Consider the following 19,650-nt stretch of genomic DNA (forward strand, 5'->3'; position numbering starts at 1 on the left):
TATATATTTCTACAAAATCATTTTATAGTCAGGTCATCTTTGATTTATTTGAATGCGATTAACGTGAACTATGACATTACATACTATATTTTTATCCCAAATGAATAAACGGATATACAAGTAGTTCTCATGGTTTCATAAAACTTTGAACAAGATCTTTGAACAAGAACAAGAACACTTTTGATGAAAGCCATTGAATATTTTCGTGATGTGATTTGCAAGGTCAACTAGGAGATGCTTAACCTCGTTTGGGTTTTAGGCAGTCCGTCTGAACCTCAGAGCTGCAAATGGTGGCACGCAGTTCTCTGGTATGTAATTAAGCAATAAATGACAAGACAAATCGATAGCATTGGTAGTTTTATCACCCAAGAATACCTTTGTGCTTGTTCTTTAATATTTCCAGTGTCAGGATCTATTGACACCCACCACCCTTTGTGTAAAGTACACAGTCAGTCATACATTTAGCCTTTTTTTTTTTTTTTTAAAGCCTCCTGATCCTGATCATTGTATAAAGTTTTGTTTTAAAAATGGTTAAAACCTAATGTTCCAAAATAAAACATTTGAGCCTGTGCATAGGACAATTAATCACTAGCCTGGTATCAAACTAGTTCAACTACTCTTATGTATAATAAAGATTACAAGACCCAGATAGTGCTTTAGTTTCAAGCTCTTCTAGGACAGCAGAATCATGTATGAGGAAGCAGTTATCAGCATCTACTTTTAAAATGCTATAAATAGTTTCTTCTTTCATCAGCATGTCTATTGATATATACAGGAATCAGTGAACACAAATGCATGAGTCCCCAAATAAAAAAAATGTTTATACAGGCATCAAATATTTGATTGCAAATTACCCAGTTAGAAATAAAATGCCTTTTATAGAGACATGAGTTTTACTTACATCTTTGTACCTAGGAAATGCCAAATCATTGGGTTTTACAACTAAATGTGTGTGGAGATTCACATTCTGCAGATAAAAGGGGACTAGTTTCAAATGAGTTGAGCTCAAACTGGCTTATTTCTTACACATAAAAAACACACAGAAGACACCAGCATAAGTATTTCTGTCCTTACCAAATACTGAAAACACACTAGTCACCATATATTGCTTTGAAAAGAGATCATTTTTAAATAAGTCGAGATTAAATTGTGACAATCAGTTTTTACATTTTAAAAATGCCGTTTTCAGTCTTACTGCAACCGAGTGAAGATGAAATACAAGATCAAATAATGTTAAGGTTTTTATTTGACTGTCCTGTACATATTAACAAGTTATCTGCTTTACAGATTGATTTACAGTTGTACATGAGCCTTCACCATTTAAAACAAAAAGCTGACAGGGAAGGGAAGAAGTAGGAGCTTTCCAAGATATTAAAACAGTCTGTACAAGAAAATACATTGTCGAGAGACTGCAATGCCTTCAGGTAAACTGTTTGAAGCCGGCCGTTCTAGTACTAAACAGTGAAGATATTAAGTTAGAGGAGTGTTTATTTACAGCTGAAGTACAAGCACTGAAAAAGCTAATAAGCAGAGGTTACAAAAAAAAAGTCACTATAATGGTAAATGATTCATACTTTAAGGTATTTAAGTAAAAATATAAACGTACTTAAAAGCCCAGGCATGAAAAATCTGACATGCCTGTATTGACTATTTCTATCTTAACATTATGTTCTCAGTGCTGGTTGGGAATACTATTGGATAGCATAAACTATTAACACTGGGTTGAGTGTGAAACCAACCTTTAGACTGGAGCTAAACCAGCTGTTTCAACTCGGAACAAGTCACTGGGATGCAGTTTAATTTGACTTCTGTGCACAAACCCAGGGACGACAAATCAGGGGAGGCTGCATTAAACGGACAGTGTACATCAGGGGTCTTTCAAATCTAGTCCCCGAGGGTCACAGCCCAGCAGGCTTTGTAGGGTACATCTCTGAAAATCACCCATCACCAAGAAAAGGGGATAATTTGGTTCAATTAACCATTTCAGTGCTCGGCTGGGGACCAAAATAGAAGTGCTTTGCCCCCTAAGGACGCGTTTTGAAGAACCCTGGTGTACAGTCACAAACGAGAGCATTTATTTATATTTTGTTTCCCCACACAACTCACATCCCAATACAAACTTCATCCACCCATGCAAGTAAACAAAAACAAATATCTACAATCTACCCCAATACGCTGGGCAGGAAGCAGTACCAAACGACGAGAGGCAGTGCTGAGCAGATCTGAACAGCTCCTCATGCAGTGTAAGGCTGGGCAAGTGTAAGCCTCAACAGTGTGTATGTTCCCATGAGGACAATAACTGCACAGACCACCAGGGAGGATCTATGAGCCGCACATCATGCACTCGTCCCGGTTCTCCAGGGAGCACACCATGGCCGCCTTGTTGCGCTCCTTGGCGTCCCGCTCACCCACCACCTCCGTGTCCTTCAGCTTCTCCTTGTTCAGGGTGAACTGGATGGGGTTGGCAGCCGGCTTCGTCCTTAAGTAGTACATGCCGGTCTTTAGTCCCTGCGGGGGAAGGAGAGAAACACACCTTTGAGTGATGGCGAAAACCTCATTTCCAGATTCCCGAGAAGTCTGATACAATCCCACTCATGACACTGATCAGGGGTGTGCATACCTGCTTCCAGCCGTAGAAGTGCATGCTGGTGAGCTTGCCGTAGTTGGGCTCTGCGATGTGGATGTTCAGCGACTGGCTCTGGTCGATGAAGGCGCCCCGGTCGGCGGCCATCTTGATCACGGTCTTCTGGGAGATCTCCCACACAGTCTTGTACAGCTCCTTCAGGTCTTCTGGGATGTCAGAGATGCCCTGCAGGAGGAGGACGCATTGTGAAACACGGCCTGGTTTCCAACCCTTTGTGAAGGTGGTCTAAGAATGGTGTTTGGAGTGTGAAATTGCGGACTTTTGGAGTTTGGATGTAGTGTGTGGAAGGTGTTGAGATTGCTCATGCATGTTTTCATCCCCCGTCATTGCCTGTCGATTTGTTTAATTGCAACTTGTGAACCGTGGACAGACTGTTGGATGCACAGAAGCCCTCACCTGAATGGAGCCGTTCTGGGCAATGATCTCGTTCTTCATCTCTTCGCTCCACAGCCCTCGCTCAGTCAGGTCCTTCAGCAAGTGTGGGTTGACAATCTGAATGACAGAAGAGGTTTAGCTTTCAAAATTCCCTGGAGGGGAGGCAACCATTAGGCCTAGGACCGCATCCCCCCCTCGTAATTTGTCTCCTGTAAGTATACAAAAGTCAGAAACGCAGTAAAACTAAAGCTGGTTGTGTTCACCTATTACTCGGTCTAGATGTTATATGCAGACTATTCAGAGAAGGGGAAAAATACAAGTTCTACAGCATCTCTCTAATGAATCTGCCCTGGAGAGACGTGACTACCTGGAACTCCCCAGAGAGCACCCTGCGTGTGTAGATGTTGCTGGTGTAGGGCTCGATGGACTCGTTGTTGCCCAGGATCTGAGCGGTGGAGGCAGTGGGCATGGGGGCCAACAGCAGGCTGTTCCGCACGCCATGTCTACAACAGGAAAAAAAATCTCATTAAAGCTGCAGAATACAAATTTGATACGTTTAACTTAATACAACTTGCAACACAACACTGATGGCTCCACTAAACGCAAGCAGACCTGGTTCTAGTTAAAACAAGCATGTTTACATGTAACATACTGCCGATACAAACTTTCATAGCACAGTTGGTTTTAATTAAATGGTTCACTCTCCGCCCATGGGGAAAAAAAAAGTCTGTTGGACTTACTTGGCAATTTTCTCTTTCAGTGCTTTCCAGTCCAAGAGATCAGTAGGGGTTTTCTCCCACATGTCATATTGCAAGATCTAGACAGAAGAGAACCCATCAGCACCCAAGCCAACACATCATAGGACTGGTTAGCATGAGTCAACTGTGCCTGCTTTAGGCTCATGCAGAAGCTCTGCACACACCACCAAGTGACCTTTAGTTTCATTTAAAAGCATGGCTTTCAATTGCACTAGCCTGCATTTGCTTTTGAACACTGAAAATAGCACTCATCTGTGACTTACAAAGGAAACAAATTCCAACTTGACTGCAAAACCCAGTGGAAACCAAGTTTAAGCTCCCACCAAAATTGAATTCAACACCGCAGGAAAAGACAGGACATTGAAGGCTACACTCACCCCCTTGCTGACCGGTGAGCCCTGATAGGTCTCGTAGGGCCCCAGCTCTGCCGCCAGTTCACAGCTGGCCTCCAGGGCCGCGTAGTAGATGGTCTCGAAGATCTGGGCGTTGAGCAGCTGGGCCTCCGGGCTTTCGAAGGGGAAGCGCATCAAGATGAATGCGTCCGCCAGGCCCTGGACACCAATCCCAATGGGCCGATGACGCTTGTTGGAGGTCTCAGCCTGGGGGGTGGGGGGCAGGGTGTACAAAGAGTAATGAACATACTGCTCGACATTGACCGTAAAAGATTGCTACATAAAATCGATGCCCAAGATGCATGGAATATAAGCATTTTACATATATGTCTAACCTACCCCACCAATAAGGTAACTGCTAAAAATATAAGATGTAAAATTAAACATTTAGAGCTTGATCCTACCTCAGGCACGGGATAATAGTTGATGTCGATGATCTTGTTCAGGTTCCTTACAATGACCTTGGTGACTTCGGCGAGCTTCTTGAAGTCGTAGGTGCGGTCAGGAGTCACATACATGTTCAGGGCGATAGAGGCCAGGTTACACACAGCCACCTGAGAGAGAGAGCGGAGCGTTTACCTTCCAGAGCCCAGACAACCCTTGCAAGCAATCCAAAAAGTTACAGGAAGGAAACAATTGCTGCACCTTACAGCATACTGATCATTACATTTCAAACCAATTCAGGATAGAGCACTCCAGCTCTCACCTCATCACTGCTGGTGTACTCCACAATCTCTGTGCAAAGGTTGCTGCTCTTGATGGTGCCCAGGTTCTGGTGGTTGCTCTTCCGGTTGCAAGCGTCCTTATAGACCATGTAGGGGGTGCCGGTCTCCGTCTGAGACTCGATGATGGCGTACCACAGCTGCTGGGCCTTCACCACCTTGCGTGCCCGGCCCTCTCTCTCATACCTGCAGGCCGAGAGCAAACCCCCGTGAGATGATGTTCAAGAACGTTATTGAATAAAAACACTGTTCTTGATGAGCAGACATTTTGTTTGGCTAAGTTAACCTCCATGGTTTGACTTGATAAGAATCACTGCTGGTTTTACCTTGTATAGAGTTTCTCAAACTCTTCTCCCCAGCACTCATCAAGACCTGGACAGTCACTGGGACACATCAGGGACCAATCCTGAGTGAGAGAAGAGGAGGAGAAGCATGATTTGAAGCGGACAGATGCAAGATGTAATATACATGAATTACATAGAAGCCCATCCATGAAAATAACTTTTGGGAAGCTGCACCTAATACACAAAACTATCCGATGTTACCTGATTGCTTTCCACCCTCTTCATGAAGAGATCTGGGATCCAGAGGGCGTAGAAGAGGTCCCGGGCTCTCTGCTCCTCCTTCCCAGTGTTCTTCTTCAGCTCCAGAAACTCAAACACGTCAAAGTGCCAGGGCTCCAGATACATGGCAAACGCACCAGGCCTCTGCAAACAAGACAGAACATTTATAATTATAATGCACACTCTGGATGCACCACCCCTGCCACAATACAGACAAGATATTATACTTTCAGAGATGTCTTGTTAATCAATAGGAAAGATGACCATCTTAAAATCCCTGACAGACACGAAGCCTCACCTTGTTTCCTCCCTGATCCACATAGCGGGCCGTGTTGTTGTACACCCTCAGCATGGGCACTAGGCCGTTGGAGTTGCCGTTCGTCTGCAATGGAAGACATTTTCAATTACATGTTCTTTCTATGGGTCAGTGCTATCAACAGACATTAATTTTAAGTTCTGGAAGACTTCATAAGAATGCGAGTAGCAAACAGAACTTGACCGCAAAAGATACACATTATATACCAATTACAAGCAAACAAAGTTGACAGAACACAGGCCCAGGTAAGTAATAAATGGGCAACAGTATTGAGCACTCACCCCAGCAATGTAGCTGCCAGTGGCTCGGATACAGCTGACGGCAACACCAATCCCCCCCGCAGATTTGGAGATCAGGGCGCATTGCTTCAGGGTGTCATAGATCCCCTCAATGCTGTCATCCTTCATGGCCAGCAGGAAACAGCTGGAACCAAAGGAAGAGTTAACCTTGTCGAGTGCAGGCTGCAGGTGTACGGCACAGTTCAGTCCAGTGTAAGCACGTTCACCCAAATTAATTCGGTCAGTGGGGAGATGCTGTACCTGGAAAGTTGTGGGCGGTTGGTACCAGCATTGAACAGCGTGGGGGAGGCGTGGGTGAACCACTTCTCAGACAGCAGGTTGTAGGTTTCAATGGCTGCATCGATGTCGCTCTTGTGAATCCCGACGGACACTCGCATCAGCATGTGTTGAGGACGCTCCGCCACTACACAGGAAGAGCAGTGGAGAAGGTTGGCGCCTGCCTTCCTGTGCCACATTGTGAGCACTGACTCCTGATCCTAGCAGGTGGTCCTTTGTACTATTAAAGCAACACCTCCAGTTCTAAAGTGCATAATGTAAAACAGTAGCCAACTTGATCTATAGTCACTACAGATACAAAAAAGGTTTAAAAAACAAAACAAAAAAAAAACATACCTTTTCCATTGATCTTTAGGAGGTAGGATCGTTCCAGTGTCTAAAAAGTGAAGAAAAATGCATCCTTACATACAGGGACTCAAACAATGCAGTTTAAGTTTTCATTATTAAACATGCTTTTTATGCTGTTAAAATGTACAGGCACTTCTACAATAAGTCAGTTTCTAGGCCTTTTACTTTTACAATTTAAATCTCCACTCTTTTTTCTATCATCCACCCATCTATTATAACTTACAAATCAAACAATGTGATAACAGGAGAAACTCCTCAACCATAAAACAAATCTGATTTTACCTTAAATCCAAAGAAGTTGTAGGAGAAATCTCGATCATAAATAATGGCGGAATTCAAACGCTGGAACGGGAAAGAAAAAGCGCATTCCATTAGATATGAAAGCATTTTAAGGATTGTTCTTTAATTTGGGGCGGTCCATAAATAAGAAACAGGAAAGGAAAGCATCAGAACACTTACGTCCTTGTGAGCCAGGACCAAGTCGAGAGTCTCTTTAGAGATCATGGGAGAGTGACGGTCATTGAGGGGATTCACATAATGGTACAGATCCTCCATCACATCTGCAGGGAGACACTCGGGGTAAATCAGGTGTATACAACTGGCTAGTGCTTTAAACTAAAACTGAACGTGGCCTGCTAGTAGGTTCCCAAGGCAGACATTGTAACAAGAACCAGTATTAATTAATCCCTGCCTATTAAACAAGGTCTAGGCTGACATCACAACAGCGCCCTTCACAGACGGACACACTACAGGTTCAAACAGGAGGCCCCACTCACCACTGAAGATCTTCTTGGTTTCCTTGTGCAGGTTGGACACGGCGATGCGGGCGGCCAGGATGGCATAATCTGGGTGCTTGGTGGTGAGGGTGGCGGCCGTCTCTGCCGCCAGGGTGTCCAGCTCCACTGTGGTCACCCCGCTGTACAGCCCCTGGATCACCTTCATGGTGATATGAGCCTGGGAGGAAACGGGACCACACGGGGTTAGACACTCACTCAGCTGCATCTGTGCAAGAAAGCTGTTATATTTAGAGACCAAGCATTATATGAAGCATGGACTGTGCACAAAAAGCAGGACAGAAAAAGAGGGTTTCCTTACAGCATCCACAAAGTCCCCATTGAGCCCATAGCACAGTTTCTGAATGCGGGAAGTGATTTTGTCAAACATGACCCGTTCCTGGCGTCCATCTGAAAATAAAAACGAACATGGATACTGAAGCTGCAAAAAACCATTCAAATATGTAATGTGGGATTAAAACTATGCCTTTGAAGACAAAACAATGACAGTTGGAATGGGAGTCGTTTCACACAAATAGATTTAATAGACTACTTAATTGTCTATTTTGTGGATTATCAGAAATGCATGAATTTGCATTACGTTTTAACGTAGCTGTATAGCGCATAGTTAAAATAAAGACAATTGTGCTAGTCAATAAGTAGGTCACGGTCAGAGGTGAAACAAAGGCTTAATAATAGTCTACATCTTACAATGCACATAGCTACACATAAAAAAATACACATGTCCAAATCACTGTTTGAACATAATACTTAATCAATAATAATATTTAATACACTGAAGTTGATTTTGATCCACTCCCGCCCAGCGCTTCCTACTGACCAGCTGCAATTTGGCGGGTAAATGAAGCGGTGTTGTAACAAAAGCCGAGCGGGTTTCCTCAAAGTTACATACAAGTGTTACTTTAACAATATATACAAATATATTAACAATTTCGTGTTTCTTCCACACACAATACATCTCAATGATATCCCTTTATATAAGACATATAAAACATTGCCTAACATAGCAAGCGTAATGCATGACTAAGGAAGGCAAAACTCCGCCGGAAAATGCCGACACTTTCGTAAACGAGTCCTGCGATAAACGCAATGTTATTTTTGTTACAGTACAAGATTCCCACCAATTTGCTTCTATTTTACGGTCTTTGTTTCTCTTCGGTAATATTACAGTGAAACACAAACATAAAAATGATCAAACTTAAAATAACAAAGAGATAATGGATTAGAGAAACTAGAAATCTAAACTTGGCTTGCAATTAAAACAATATCTGCACAAATGGTTGTCTGTGTAGCTATTATTACCAATATTTCCATATATATATATACTTACCTCGCTTGATGACGTGCATATTGTCTTGGCGCTTATTTTAAGAAAATACGGAATAAAGTTGAATAATATAAAAGGTTCCCGCTGGCTGAAATGGGAGAGATATTGAGCTGCTGCCTCACAGACCCCGCACATCTAAACAATTGCGCGGTGCCTGCGACCCGCCACAAACTGCAAACATGCCAATCAGAAGCCGCACGTCAAAGGTGAAAGGTAACGAGTTCCGGTCCTTCAGATGCTGCAGTTCTGCACGGATCTGCGCGGCTCCACCAACACGATCGGTGGAATTCTGCAGATCTGCGGAAATCTGCGCTACAAGAAGGGGACGTGTATATCTTACAAACATACAAACACATATATTCAAACATACAAATAATATGGTGCAATATCATTCGGGAACTTTATTTTTTCGTTGCGCATATTTCTGTGCTCCGCTGTAAAATATAAAAAGCAGTTTGAAATGGTTCTCTCAAGGCTTTCAGTCAGAGTTGTGATTTCATTATAACAAGTATAATTAGTGCATAAAGCAAAGACAAATGGCCTGAAAACAGGAGATATTTATATAACCTATATATATTACTGGCTATAAAACAATGCTGTCATGGTAATGGTAAAAAGTAAAGTGGAAAGAAAAATAAATGATTATTATTACAACCTTAACTAGGGTGATTTACAGTTTACGCAAGCTTTACAAAAATACAACATAGAAAATCCAATTTAAACAATACATTTTTAACTGCACACGCTATTACAAAGATTGTAGTTAGGTGCATTCAAATTTTAATTACTTTTTAATGTTTTTTTTTTTTATAAAGGATACACTGCATGTGTCCATACATATATATAACACATTATTTGTCATTATTATAAGAACTCCAATAGATATAATGCATTGTATGGCTTTCATAACACATCATATTTTTTTGTTGACTTGCATATATTGCATTGTAGCTTGTGTCAGTGGTGTCCTGAACATCTTAAATGCAATGAACACCACCATTGTGCATTAACTACATATGCAACTGCATTTACATTTGTAGTCACTGACCCTTTTCCAGCTATATGTTGAAGGACACTTTCCATGACTGTGGATAATTCAGTTTGCTCTTGCCATGGCGACTCAACTTGTTTAGTCTTAACCTGGAAAACAGACATTTTGATTTAGTATGTCAAACAGGAGAAATTATTAAAGAAAACCAAGCACTGAAAAATAATCTGTGTCAGTAAACTCACTCTACTGTACACAGGCTCACACAGCTCTGGGCAAGGCCTTGCAGGTAACTGACTGATTTGTCCGTCAGAAGGTTCCTGGACAAATCCAATGTGGTCAAATGGGAGCTGCTGTCAAGGGCTTGCTCCAAGTCCTTACAACAGGCTGCTGTTAGGTTATTCTCCTGCAGCCTAGGGCAGAGAGGGGGCAAGAGGTTTAGAGATGGAGCTGCCACAGTTGTGTGTGAGAGAGAAACTGCAATGGTCGCTCAGGCAGTAGCACACAATGGTGATATGGAGTCATGACACATGCATGTCAATATAATGTTCTCTGAGCTAGGACAACTGCCTCCTTTCCTTCAAAGTTTATTTTCAAGACATTCGGACTGCTGATTACCAGGATGTCAAGGTAATTTCATAATTCTCTAACATCCATCTGACTGCAGTGATTTAAGTCTAGGTAACATATTGACAACTCAGTACTTGATCTAGTAATGCCCGGAGTTTGTTAATAGTCTAGTTTTTGTTTACACCAGTGTTGTTGGCTCAACCAAGATAATATCAAGGATAACATCTTGAATAGGCATCACACTCACACAAGGGTCTGAAGAACGCAGTTTGGGTGCTTCAGACCAGCACTCAGAAGCTTCACCCCCTGGTCTCCTAGTTCATTGTCACTCAGGACCAGACAGGTGAGTGAGTGGCTGGAGGAGAGAGTCTGGGCAAGTTCCCCACAGCAGCCAGCTGTGAGCTCACAGCTCTCCATCCTGTACAAACAGACATTTTCTTATGTTTATTATTACATGTCTCAGGGAGCTTCTTTAAGAACATCTATAGAATAGCTCCAGATTGATTTTGGTGTCACAGCAAGATATATCTGTCACACACCAATGCCTGGTAAATCAGGCCAGGCCAAATTAATTCAGGATACTCTTACCAAAAGTCACATGAATGTTAGCCTTGGTTATGTGTTTTGAATGAAATTATGTACTTGTTTTCTCTTCTGTTCAAGGTTAGTAAATCACAATGGAGGGGGAGGCCTAACTGCACTTACTCCAGTGTCTGGAGCACACAGCCTGGGGTCTGTAGCCCCTGACAGAGTTGCCTGACCCCCTCATCCCCGATGTCATTCCAGTCCAGGCCCAGGTGCTGCAGCGAGCGGCTTTTCTCCAACACTGTAGCCAGGGCTGCGCAGCATTTACTGGTCAGCATACACCCCTCTAACCTGGAACACAGGGGAAGAAGAAAAAGTCACATCCCTTTCAGTTTCAGAGATATATTTCTGAATGTCCTACAAACCAAAGGGAAGGTAAATCATAGGGAGAGAAGGGATTAGTTCATTTCATTAAAGAGGGAGGGATTCTGAATAGAGATATATGATATTATTAGTATAGAAGGGAGCAGCTGGGTTTGGGTTACTACAGGGGCATGTGTTGTTTTCTGAAGTATAGCAAGAGAGAGAGTAGCAGTGGTGTAAGTAAGCTGGTACTGACTGGTACTACATACTGGTAAAACATCTGTTGCTGGTACGCCATACCAGAGACTATATGAAGAATTAAGATTTTTTTTACATGTTATGAAATATGTTATTGTCAAATATATTATTACATTATTGAAATTGTTATTAGCATCACATAATATCAACACGAATTAAGAAATCGATAGAAGGGCTACAAATAAACCAGGAAGTCACTGAAGAGTCAATTCTGCCACCTGAGGAGGTGGGTGGAAGTTTGCTGAATTGTCGAGTGACAGCAAGCCTACTTACTAAAAGCAATACCCAGCTGTGCGGTAGTCACTGAACTGGCATACCGGTAAGAATTAAAATCAACTTGCACCACCGGAGAGAATATAATGTTAGTTCTTCAGGAATACAATTCATTATCAAGCCAATAAAGCCAATTTGAATTGAATTTTGTTGACACCTTGTGTACATTAGTGCTGATGTGCCTGCATTTAGGAATGCTATACGGACTGGTTTGCAGAAAGACACAGACAGTGACAGGGAATGCCCCTTGCTCCCAGCTTGGTACTCACTGCAGTGTCCGCAGTGCAGAGATCGGCTGCTGGAAGGCACTGCAGAGCTGTTCCACTCCCCTGTCCTCCAGTTTATTGTTCCTCAGGACAAGTTTTTTGAGTACGTGGTTGGAGTGGAGGTTGGCAGCCAGATCCTCACAGCACTGTGCTGTAATCCCACAACAGAACAGCCTGGATGACACACACACACACACACACACACACACACACACACACACACACACACACAAAAGAGTTTACAATTAGCAACAGATGAAGTCCAGTGATTTTCCCTTTTTTCCCACTGCTTTGCCTACAGTTTTGTAACACTGCTCATTATTTTCTTATGCTTGTTAAATACACCATCAAGCACATGTACATTACCCCAGTCTTCATTTTTCTTTTGACCATGCACATGTTGCATGCAGCTAAAGTGGTTTCTGGCCAGTAAAACAGGAACTGAATGTTGTGTTCTGGGTGTAGTTTCACTGTGACATTACTTCATACCACAGAGAAGCCTGCAACACCACTCCATCTAAATAAGTCTTGTAGTGTTCTTCTGTAATGCATGTTTTTTTAGCACCATGAGAATCAGGTATGTGCAATATGTGTGTGAGGATATTGCACAAGCTGTATAGTGCTGGCAATAGACTGTAAGGCCATTGAAATCAGTCTTGCCATCACTAAACCAGAGGAATGGTTACATTACCACAGCTGGAGAAACACTGGTCTTCAACTGCAGATCTGATACTCACTCCAGCTCTTCTAACTGGCAGGTTGGTTGACTCAATTCAGAAAACTGGATGGTAAATCCTGAAGCTGCAAAGTCATTTTTACTGAGGGAAAGCTCCTTCAGGGCCTGCGATGAGCTTACAAGAGTGGCGAGGTCTGTGCAACATGCAGCCGACAAGCTATTATTAGCGAGCCTGAGGAGGCAAATAAAAAGTAAGAACACACAGTGAAACTGAACCACTCACAATGACAAGAGGACAGATTCTCAAAGTGTTTTTTACCCAAGCTTACTGATGTTGCATGTTGCCCTGCTCAGCAATGCTGTGAGATGCTTCACTCCCAGATCCCCTACATAGTTGTTGGTTAAATTCAACTCTGTTATAGAGGAGTTTACGAGGATCATCTTTCCAATTTCTTCCAAGTGATGAACCTGGAGTTTGCAGTTCTTCAGGCTAACATCACAAGAAGAGCTCTGATGAAACATGATCTTCCGAAAAAGCTTGACACTCTTTAATAATAAATCCCAGCACAAGCAAATAAGGGAGACTACAGGGAAGTTTAAATACATTTATCTTAATGATCTTTGAAAGTTCTTATTTGCTGATTAACCAGATGTAAATCTGTTTACAGTACATCTTATTACAGTAAAGACTAGGTGTCACAATTTGCCAGATTTAAAGCCTTTTGCCTGAATAATCATGTATCACCTCAAAATGTTGTTTGTTTTTGGCATACAGTATGTACATGTGTATTTGTTTTATACATAGATTCATATAATAAGGCAGTCTGATAGTAATTCAGGACTAGGAAGACCAAACTATAGTATTGTAATAAAGTGTAAACTATGGAGAAGTAAGTTAAAGTATGACAAAAACCATGAGGAACCCAACCATAGTATCTATGGGAAAACTGATTTACAATGGTAAATTATGGTAAATGGTAGTCCATTGAGCCTAACTTTCTATTCATCAGCTCTTATTGTGAACTGTAAAGTATTCTCAAAGGGAAAACCAATGGCTTTACCTTAGGGTTTTCACCTTGCAGTTGGGACTTCTCAATGCATCCCATAGCTTCTCCCATACAGAGTCATCTAGCTGTAGATACCTAAACCTAAGGAAAAGTTTGAAGTGCCACAAAATAAAAGACAATTTAATTTGTTTTCACTCGGACACACAATTAAGTAATTCATTCTCTACTTCTGATCAACTGATAAAATTTAAGTCGAGATTGGTGTAGAAGCAATACCTCAGTTCAGTAATTTGTGTCTTGTATGAGCTGAGGATGTAATGAATGCATTCAGCCACTTCTTGATTTACATGTCCTTTTTCAAGTCTGCAAACAAAACACCAGTTTATTGGAATAGATGAAAGGGAATTTATTTGAGTTATCTACAGACATATAGGAAAAAGTCTTAAAAGACCTTAAAAAATAAATTCAAGGACATACAATTAAATAGATGCTGATTTTCAGAACTGACTGATATTTTCTACATTGAATTAAGATTCTAAATAATAGATCTGCTCACATTACAATTTACTTGCAGGAGTGTCATTGTTGTAGTAATCCACTAAAGAAAGAAACTGATATTCTGTTTTCATTGATGACCACACCTTCTTTGGAAGTGAAGTCTCCCAATTTTGTGTTCAAAACAAAACAAAAAACAAAACAGTTGACTAGCCTACAACTGCATTTCCATTTGGTTAAATGCACGCAGACAAACAATAAAATTCAAAATGGGGGTAAAGAAGATAAGATAATAGGTACATGTCTTTTCTTAATGATACATACAAAGCCAACCTTCTGCAACTTACTGAAGGCTTCTGTACAGCTTGGCAACAGGTGAGAGTCTTCTTAGCCCGTCAGGCACAGACACATATGGATTCAGGCTGAACACATCTAAAGCTTCATCTGAAGTTTCTAAAACAAACGCTAAGGCAGAATACTCTGCTGAAGACAAGGAGCGTGAAGACAGGGACCCGTTTGCCATGAAATCTTTGATTTTCTCCACCAAGGAATTATCCCTAAGCTCTCCCAGACAATGCAGAAGGTTCAAGCATCTCTCGGGGGCCAAGTTTTTCTCCAGGGCCTCGTGAATGTACTTTGCTATCTGTGACGCCACACTAGGTTCCTCCTCATAGTCTCCCAGCAGCCCTTGGAGCAAGCACTGGTTACTCTCCATGGCAAGCCCACAGAGGAAACGTAGGAAGAGGTCTAGGTGACCTACTGGGCTCTGGATGGCATCCTCACAGGCTTTCTTGAAGGCAGAGAAAAGGCCCTTAGGAACACTTCTTCCTAAACATAATTCCTTGTGGAGGGAGAAGAGAGACCTCTTGTGGGGGACAGAGCAGTCGATCAACACAAACAAGGCAGCTAGGTATTCCTGAACTGTCAAATGGACAAAACTGTAAGCTTTTTGACAAAAAGGTCCATTGTTCTCTGACACAAACTCCTTGACCAGTCCTTGGTAAAGTCCTGAGCCATTCAGGTTGTAATCTTCCAGGTCCTGCGGGGAGAAAAACATCTTTTGGAATCTTAGACCATTGTAAGCCATTCTGGACAAGTTTTGGATATTGGTACTATTGGACCACAAGAGATCTTTAGCATCTTCAACAGATCTCTGATTTCCATCGCTTCGGTGATGCTGGTAAGCAACTGCCAACATAAAGAATATGGTGTATACTTCAGTCACATTTTTGGGCATACATTCCTCCTCAGTTGTCTTAGGAGAACGCTCAAAAATAATGGCCAGCAGCCAGCAGAAAGCTGGAATATAGCACATGTTGAAAAGGGTTTTTTGCTTCTTCAGGATAGCAATAATTTTGTCTCCACAATTTCCTAGCCTTCTATTGAAAAATTCTTCTATCTGTGAGTCTAAGAAGCCTTGTATTTCGGTGATCCGGTCAATGTGGCAGGAAGGGAGGCAGCCCAAGGCCACTGGTCTGCTAGTGATCCAGACTGAGGCACGTGGCAACAAGCTTCCACGGATTAAGTTGACAACTAGGCAGGCTGGTGAGGCAGGTTCCAAAACAGAGGAGTGTTCTGGGCAAGAGGTGAATTCCAGGGGTAGCTGGCATTCATCAAGTCCATCCAAAATAAAAAGGCACCTATTAGGAGAGGCCATGACCTGTTCAAAACAATGCAAGTGTGGGAAGTATAGCATAAGAAGGTTTATGAGGCTGTATAAATGCCCGGCAGGCAACAAGCTAAGCTTCTGGAAAGGCAGCGGGAAGATGAAATCAAACTGAGTCAGGGAGGACCCACAGGCCCAGCTGTGGACTAGCCAATCAGTGCAGACAGTTTTGCCTATTCCAGCAATGCCCTTGGTAACTACAACTCGAATCCTAGTACTCTCAGGTTGTTCTGTTGGGCGTGGATGAAAGATGTCAGCTAGTTTAATGGTCCTGTTGCTGTTTCTCTGGTGAAGTTGGTAAAAGGCTTCCAGGGCCTCATGAGTATGGCTTGCTGGGCCCATCTCTCCCTCAGTCAGCCAGGGCTCTGTGAAGTTCTTGCTGGTGGAGGGCTTGCATTGGACCAGCCAGGAGGAGTACTCAAACAAGCTGGCACACCTTCTTTGCAGCTCCTCACGGTGAATGGATTTCAAGTGGGATAAAGACTTTTCTATGGGGAATAAGATGATAAAAAGAGACATAGGAAGCACAGAGGATAACGAGAAATATGTTAAAACATTTAAAACAAAAATTGAAAGAAAACCACAAACTGCGGGAAGTTAATTTTTAATTCTACTTAATCAGAAGTTACTAAATCAAGTTGGCATGTTTTATTCCACCCAAACAGAACAGCTTGAATGCTCCTCACATACCTGTGTTTGGCATCATGGTCTGGGTCATGTTAATGGAGATTGGAAGTTGAATGGTGTTGTTGGAGCCCATAATTATTGGAGCAATTTGTGTTGATCCCCCTTCAGCCTTGGCCATGCTTCTCAAAGCACTTGGTGCAGCCTTTCCTGGACTTGATGGACTTTCCTCTTGTATTTACATTGGATTACAAAGAAAAATAAAGACTAAATGTCACTCAGTTCCAGTGAACCAAAGAACTTAGTGGCAAAATTGCAAAACAAACACAGGCCAATATAATTAGACAATATATCAACATTAAGAAGTGATCAAATCAGAACTCACTGTTCTCCATGCTGGACCTGTCTCTTCAGCCGGGTTCAGTATCCCTAAACATATTATAAAACAAGGTAGAGACTATTTCGAATTAGAAATAAATGTAGATCATTGCCATTGTGGAGTTGGAGGTTTTGAAAGCAATTCCACTCCTGTTCCTAAATTGATATGAATACAACTATTTCTCATGACGTTTCAGCATCTTGATACATATTTTTGAGGCAAAACTACAAACATTTCATTATTATTTTTCTAATACACTTGTGTTTATACAATACTTAAAAACATCATCAAATAAATCAATGTCAAACTCTGTTACCTTACCCCCTTCACAATCCTGCATTGATTTTATAATTTTGTCCATACATTTTAAATGTCTTTACTGCAGTAGTTGATCCTCTTTGTGGTTAATAAAACAGGATGTCTAAGCATGTCACAACTGCTTCTTCCTCTCTAACAATCAGTATTTAAATTCTGAAACCATCAAGGCAGGACTCTAAAGACAAGCTTTGATAGTGCAGCTGAACATGGTGAGCAAGGACAGTTTACTTTCACAGAGAATCACAGAAGAGATTTCAAGTCAGTTTTACAATCTTTTTTCTACATGCTCTACAGGTGTGCTATATTCCTGATCTTCATTTAAGATGTGATCTATATTTGACTCCTATATATGTTACCTTTGATCAGTCAAATTGGGAATTACATAGAAAATTATAATACACACATATTACATATAGGATTTCTTTATGTGTTCCACCAAACAGTGCATGTGAACACGCAGTTAACTCAAGTGGCTGCACAGTCATCCAAAATGATATCTGCCCTGAATACCTACTGCATTATGCTAGGTGATGACATGCACCTCATATTTTTTTGTGCAGCTACACTTTTTGTTTGCTCACTTTCAGTGCTTTTTCTTCTTCTTCCCATCCATTCCAGCTCATCAGACTGCTGTGCTGAAGGAAACAGCTCCACCTCAGTCTACAGTTTTGTACAGTGTACAGGGGTGTCCATTTATACCAAACATTGTGATAAAACTAATACAATCCACAAGTTCATCTTAAAAGAAATAAAATACATATATATTGAGTTAAATTGGTGCTAACATCAATTCCTCTATAGGTAAATTTGTCGTAATGATTCTCCTGTTCTCTTATTGTGTAACATGTGTTGATCATTTATGTATATATAAATAAGGGATGAAATATGTAAAATACATACATAATGTATCAATATTTCACTTATTTGAATCTTCCACCTTATTGTCCGTAAAACGTAATTAAATCACAGTAACCGTGTACAATGTTGTGAGTAAATTACAACATTGTGATGTTACCATGAAGACAGTGTATGGGTGAAAATTGACTATTCAATGTGACTAACTACACGTTTGTACACTCCCGCCCACGCTCGACTGATGCAAACCACAAATTCGAAATTATTGTTATAAATATATTGTACAGAGGTATTATATTTAACATATTTTATCAGTATATTCAGATACACGTCTGATTATTTTTGTTCTTTCAGACGTCAAAAGGATTTGGAGGAGTGTTTCCGAATTCATTGCACAACAAATGTCTCTCCAGAAGGTAAGAAAGTCTCACAAAGTGTCACAAAGTCTGTCTCCCTGTCTCTGGGACTGCTTGTCTTGGAGACGCCCTTATCCCCTCAGTAGTCTCTCACACTCTCCAAGCTGGGATTTTCTGTCTCCGTATACGGATCTCATTCACATAAGTGCACAAAGTACTGTGAACTGATGGGAAGCAATAAAATGCCAATAAACTATTGCAATTAGCAATGACTCTGTCGTCAATGCTTATCGGTTTCTGAATGAAACTCCATTCAATTTCATCAAATTTTTCACCATTTGTATATAGGTTTACCTGCTTTTGTGCACTGAAAGGTTAATTGGGCAAACATATTCCACTTCACTGGAACATCCCACTGGCAGCTGGAAAAATATATGTAAACCTACTGTCAAATCTCATAGAAGTATTCTTCATAAAAAGTAGATGGTAAAAGTAGTGTTACTTAATGTAGTGTCAAGTAATGTCCATATCATATCAGGTTTTACATTACTTAGGCAAGACGACACCCAAGAGAAGATACAAGTTTAAAACATCATTAACCAACAGTATATTGAATATTTTAGTATGCGACTGTTGCAGTACTACATTAATCCACACTGGGCTCTGCGAGTGAAGTCCCCAACAGACCCCTCACAGTCAGGGGGCCTTTAAAATACACAGACAAAGATAGTCTTCGTTAAGTACAGCCCAAAAAAAAAAGTCTATGCAAAACAGTGTTCACAATAATTAAGTTGAATGAATTTCTGTATTTTTGTCAAGGCAAGAGTACATTATAATGAGCAGATTTTTTTTTTTCTGGCTGATGTGTGGCTATTACATGGACATTGCTGGTATCCTTGGCATTGGCATTTTTTTATTTTTACTTATAACTACCCCCAACATATGTTAAGAGTATTTAAAACAATTGCAAATGTGTTCCCCCCCCCAAATGATCCTGACATCAGCAAAATCCCAAGAGTGTATAGAGGTCTTGCAATTGTTTAATTAGGCCTATATACCATATCATTTCCAAGATAAAAACGTAAAACACTATGTTGCTAAACGTGCTTGAACAGCATATTTTAGAGAAGCAACCCATATAGGTCTCACTGGTAATGCCTGTTTTTTTTTTTTTTTTTTTTTTCTATTTTCGCAAATCAAGGCATCAAATTTCACTC

The 19,650-nt window shown here is 41.2% G+C and overlaps 3 protein-coding genes across 3 annotated transcripts; all 3 read right to left on the bottom strand.

The window, feature by feature from the left end:
- Positions 1-1,228: 1,228 nt before the first annotated feature.
- rrm1 (ribonucleotide reductase M1 polypeptide) lies at positions 1,229-8,990 on the bottom strand. Its single transcript, XM_066699660.1, has 19 exons — positions 8,818-8,990; positions 7,789-7,877; positions 7,470-7,647; positions 7,153-7,253; positions 6,976-7,035; positions 6,682-6,721; positions 6,310-6,472; positions 6,052-6,193; positions 5,753-5,836; positions 5,437-5,598; positions 5,218-5,297; positions 4,876-5,077; positions 4,574-4,723; positions 4,155-4,376; positions 3,760-3,836; positions 3,387-3,522; positions 3,041-3,136; positions 2,621-2,809; positions 1,229-2,508 (listed from the first exon to the last, which is right to left on the bottom strand). Exons 1-19 carry the CDS (start codon positions 8,834-8,836, stop codon positions 2,323-2,325), a joined length of 2,376 nt encoding a protein of 791 aa, XP_066555757.1. The 5' UTR covers positions 8,837-8,990; the 3' UTR covers positions 1,229-2,322.
- Positions 8,991-9,190: 200 nt separating this feature from the next.
- LOC136746841 (ribonuclease inhibitor) lies at positions 9,191-14,097 on the bottom strand. The gene is made up of 9 exons (XM_066699662.1): positions 14,017-14,097; positions 13,795-13,881; positions 13,053-13,223; positions 12,795-12,965; positions 12,061-12,231; positions 11,078-11,248; positions 10,620-10,790; positions 10,048-10,215; positions 9,191-9,954 (listed from the first exon to the last, which is right to left on the bottom strand). The coding sequence occupies exons 3-9, from the start codon at positions 13,172-13,174 to the stop codon at positions 9,873-9,875; spliced, it is 1,056 nt and encodes a 351-aa protein (XP_066555759.1). The 5' UTR covers positions 13,175-13,223; positions 13,795-13,881; positions 14,017-14,097; the 3' UTR covers positions 9,191-9,872.
- Positions 14,098-14,162: 65 nt separating this feature from the next.
- On the bottom strand, positions 14,163-17,295 carry LOC136746840 (protein NLRC3). The gene is made up of 4 exons (XM_066699661.1): positions 17,226-17,295; positions 16,911-16,954; positions 16,592-16,756; positions 14,163-16,389 (listed from the first exon to the last, which is right to left on the bottom strand). The coding sequence occupies exons 2-4, from the start codon at positions 16,918-16,920 to the stop codon at positions 14,579-14,581; spliced, it is 1,986 nt and encodes a 661-aa protein (XP_066555758.1). The 5' UTR covers positions 16,921-16,954; positions 17,226-17,295; the 3' UTR covers positions 14,163-14,578.
- Positions 17,296-19,650: the final 2,355 nt, after the last annotated feature.

The sequence above is a fragment of the Amia ocellicauda genome, chromosome 3 (assembly GCF_036373705.1).
Source record: "Amia ocellicauda isolate fAmiCal2 chromosome 3, fAmiCal2.hap1, whole genome shotgun sequence".
In the NCBI taxonomy this organism is placed as follows: domain Eukaryota; kingdom Metazoa; phylum Chordata; class Actinopteri; order Amiiformes; family Amiidae; genus Amia; species Amia ocellicauda.

Bases quoted from the DNA above. Each gene is read 5' to 3' on its own strand.
- rrm1 (XM_066699660.1), bottom strand. The intron at 6,194-6,309 runs GTACAGCATCTC...CTTTGGTTCCAG, and splicing joins AACCGCCCACAACTTTCCAG to CTGTTTCCTGCTGGCCATGA. The intron at 2,810-3,040 runs GTGAGGGCTTCT...CTCCTCCTGCAG, and splicing joins CCCAGAACGGCTCCATTCAG to GGCATCTCTGACATCCCAGA.
- LOC136746841 (XM_066699662.1), bottom strand. From the start codon at position 13,174: ATGATCCTCGTAAACTCCTCTATAACAGAGTTGAATTTAACCAACAAC. The intron at 12,966-13,052 runs GTAAAAAACACT...TTGCCTCCTCAG, and splicing joins TGCAACATCAGTAAGCTTGG to GCTCGCTAATAATAGCTTGT. The intron at 11,249-12,060 runs GTGAGTACCAAG...CCTGTGTTCCAG, and splicing joins TCTGCACTGCGGACACTGCA to GTTAGAGGGGTGTATGCTGA.
- LOC136746840 (XM_066699661.1), bottom strand. The intron at 16,390-16,591 runs GTATGTGAGGAG...TATTCCCCATAG, and splicing joins GACCATGATGCCAAACACAG to AAAAGTCTTTATCCCACTTG.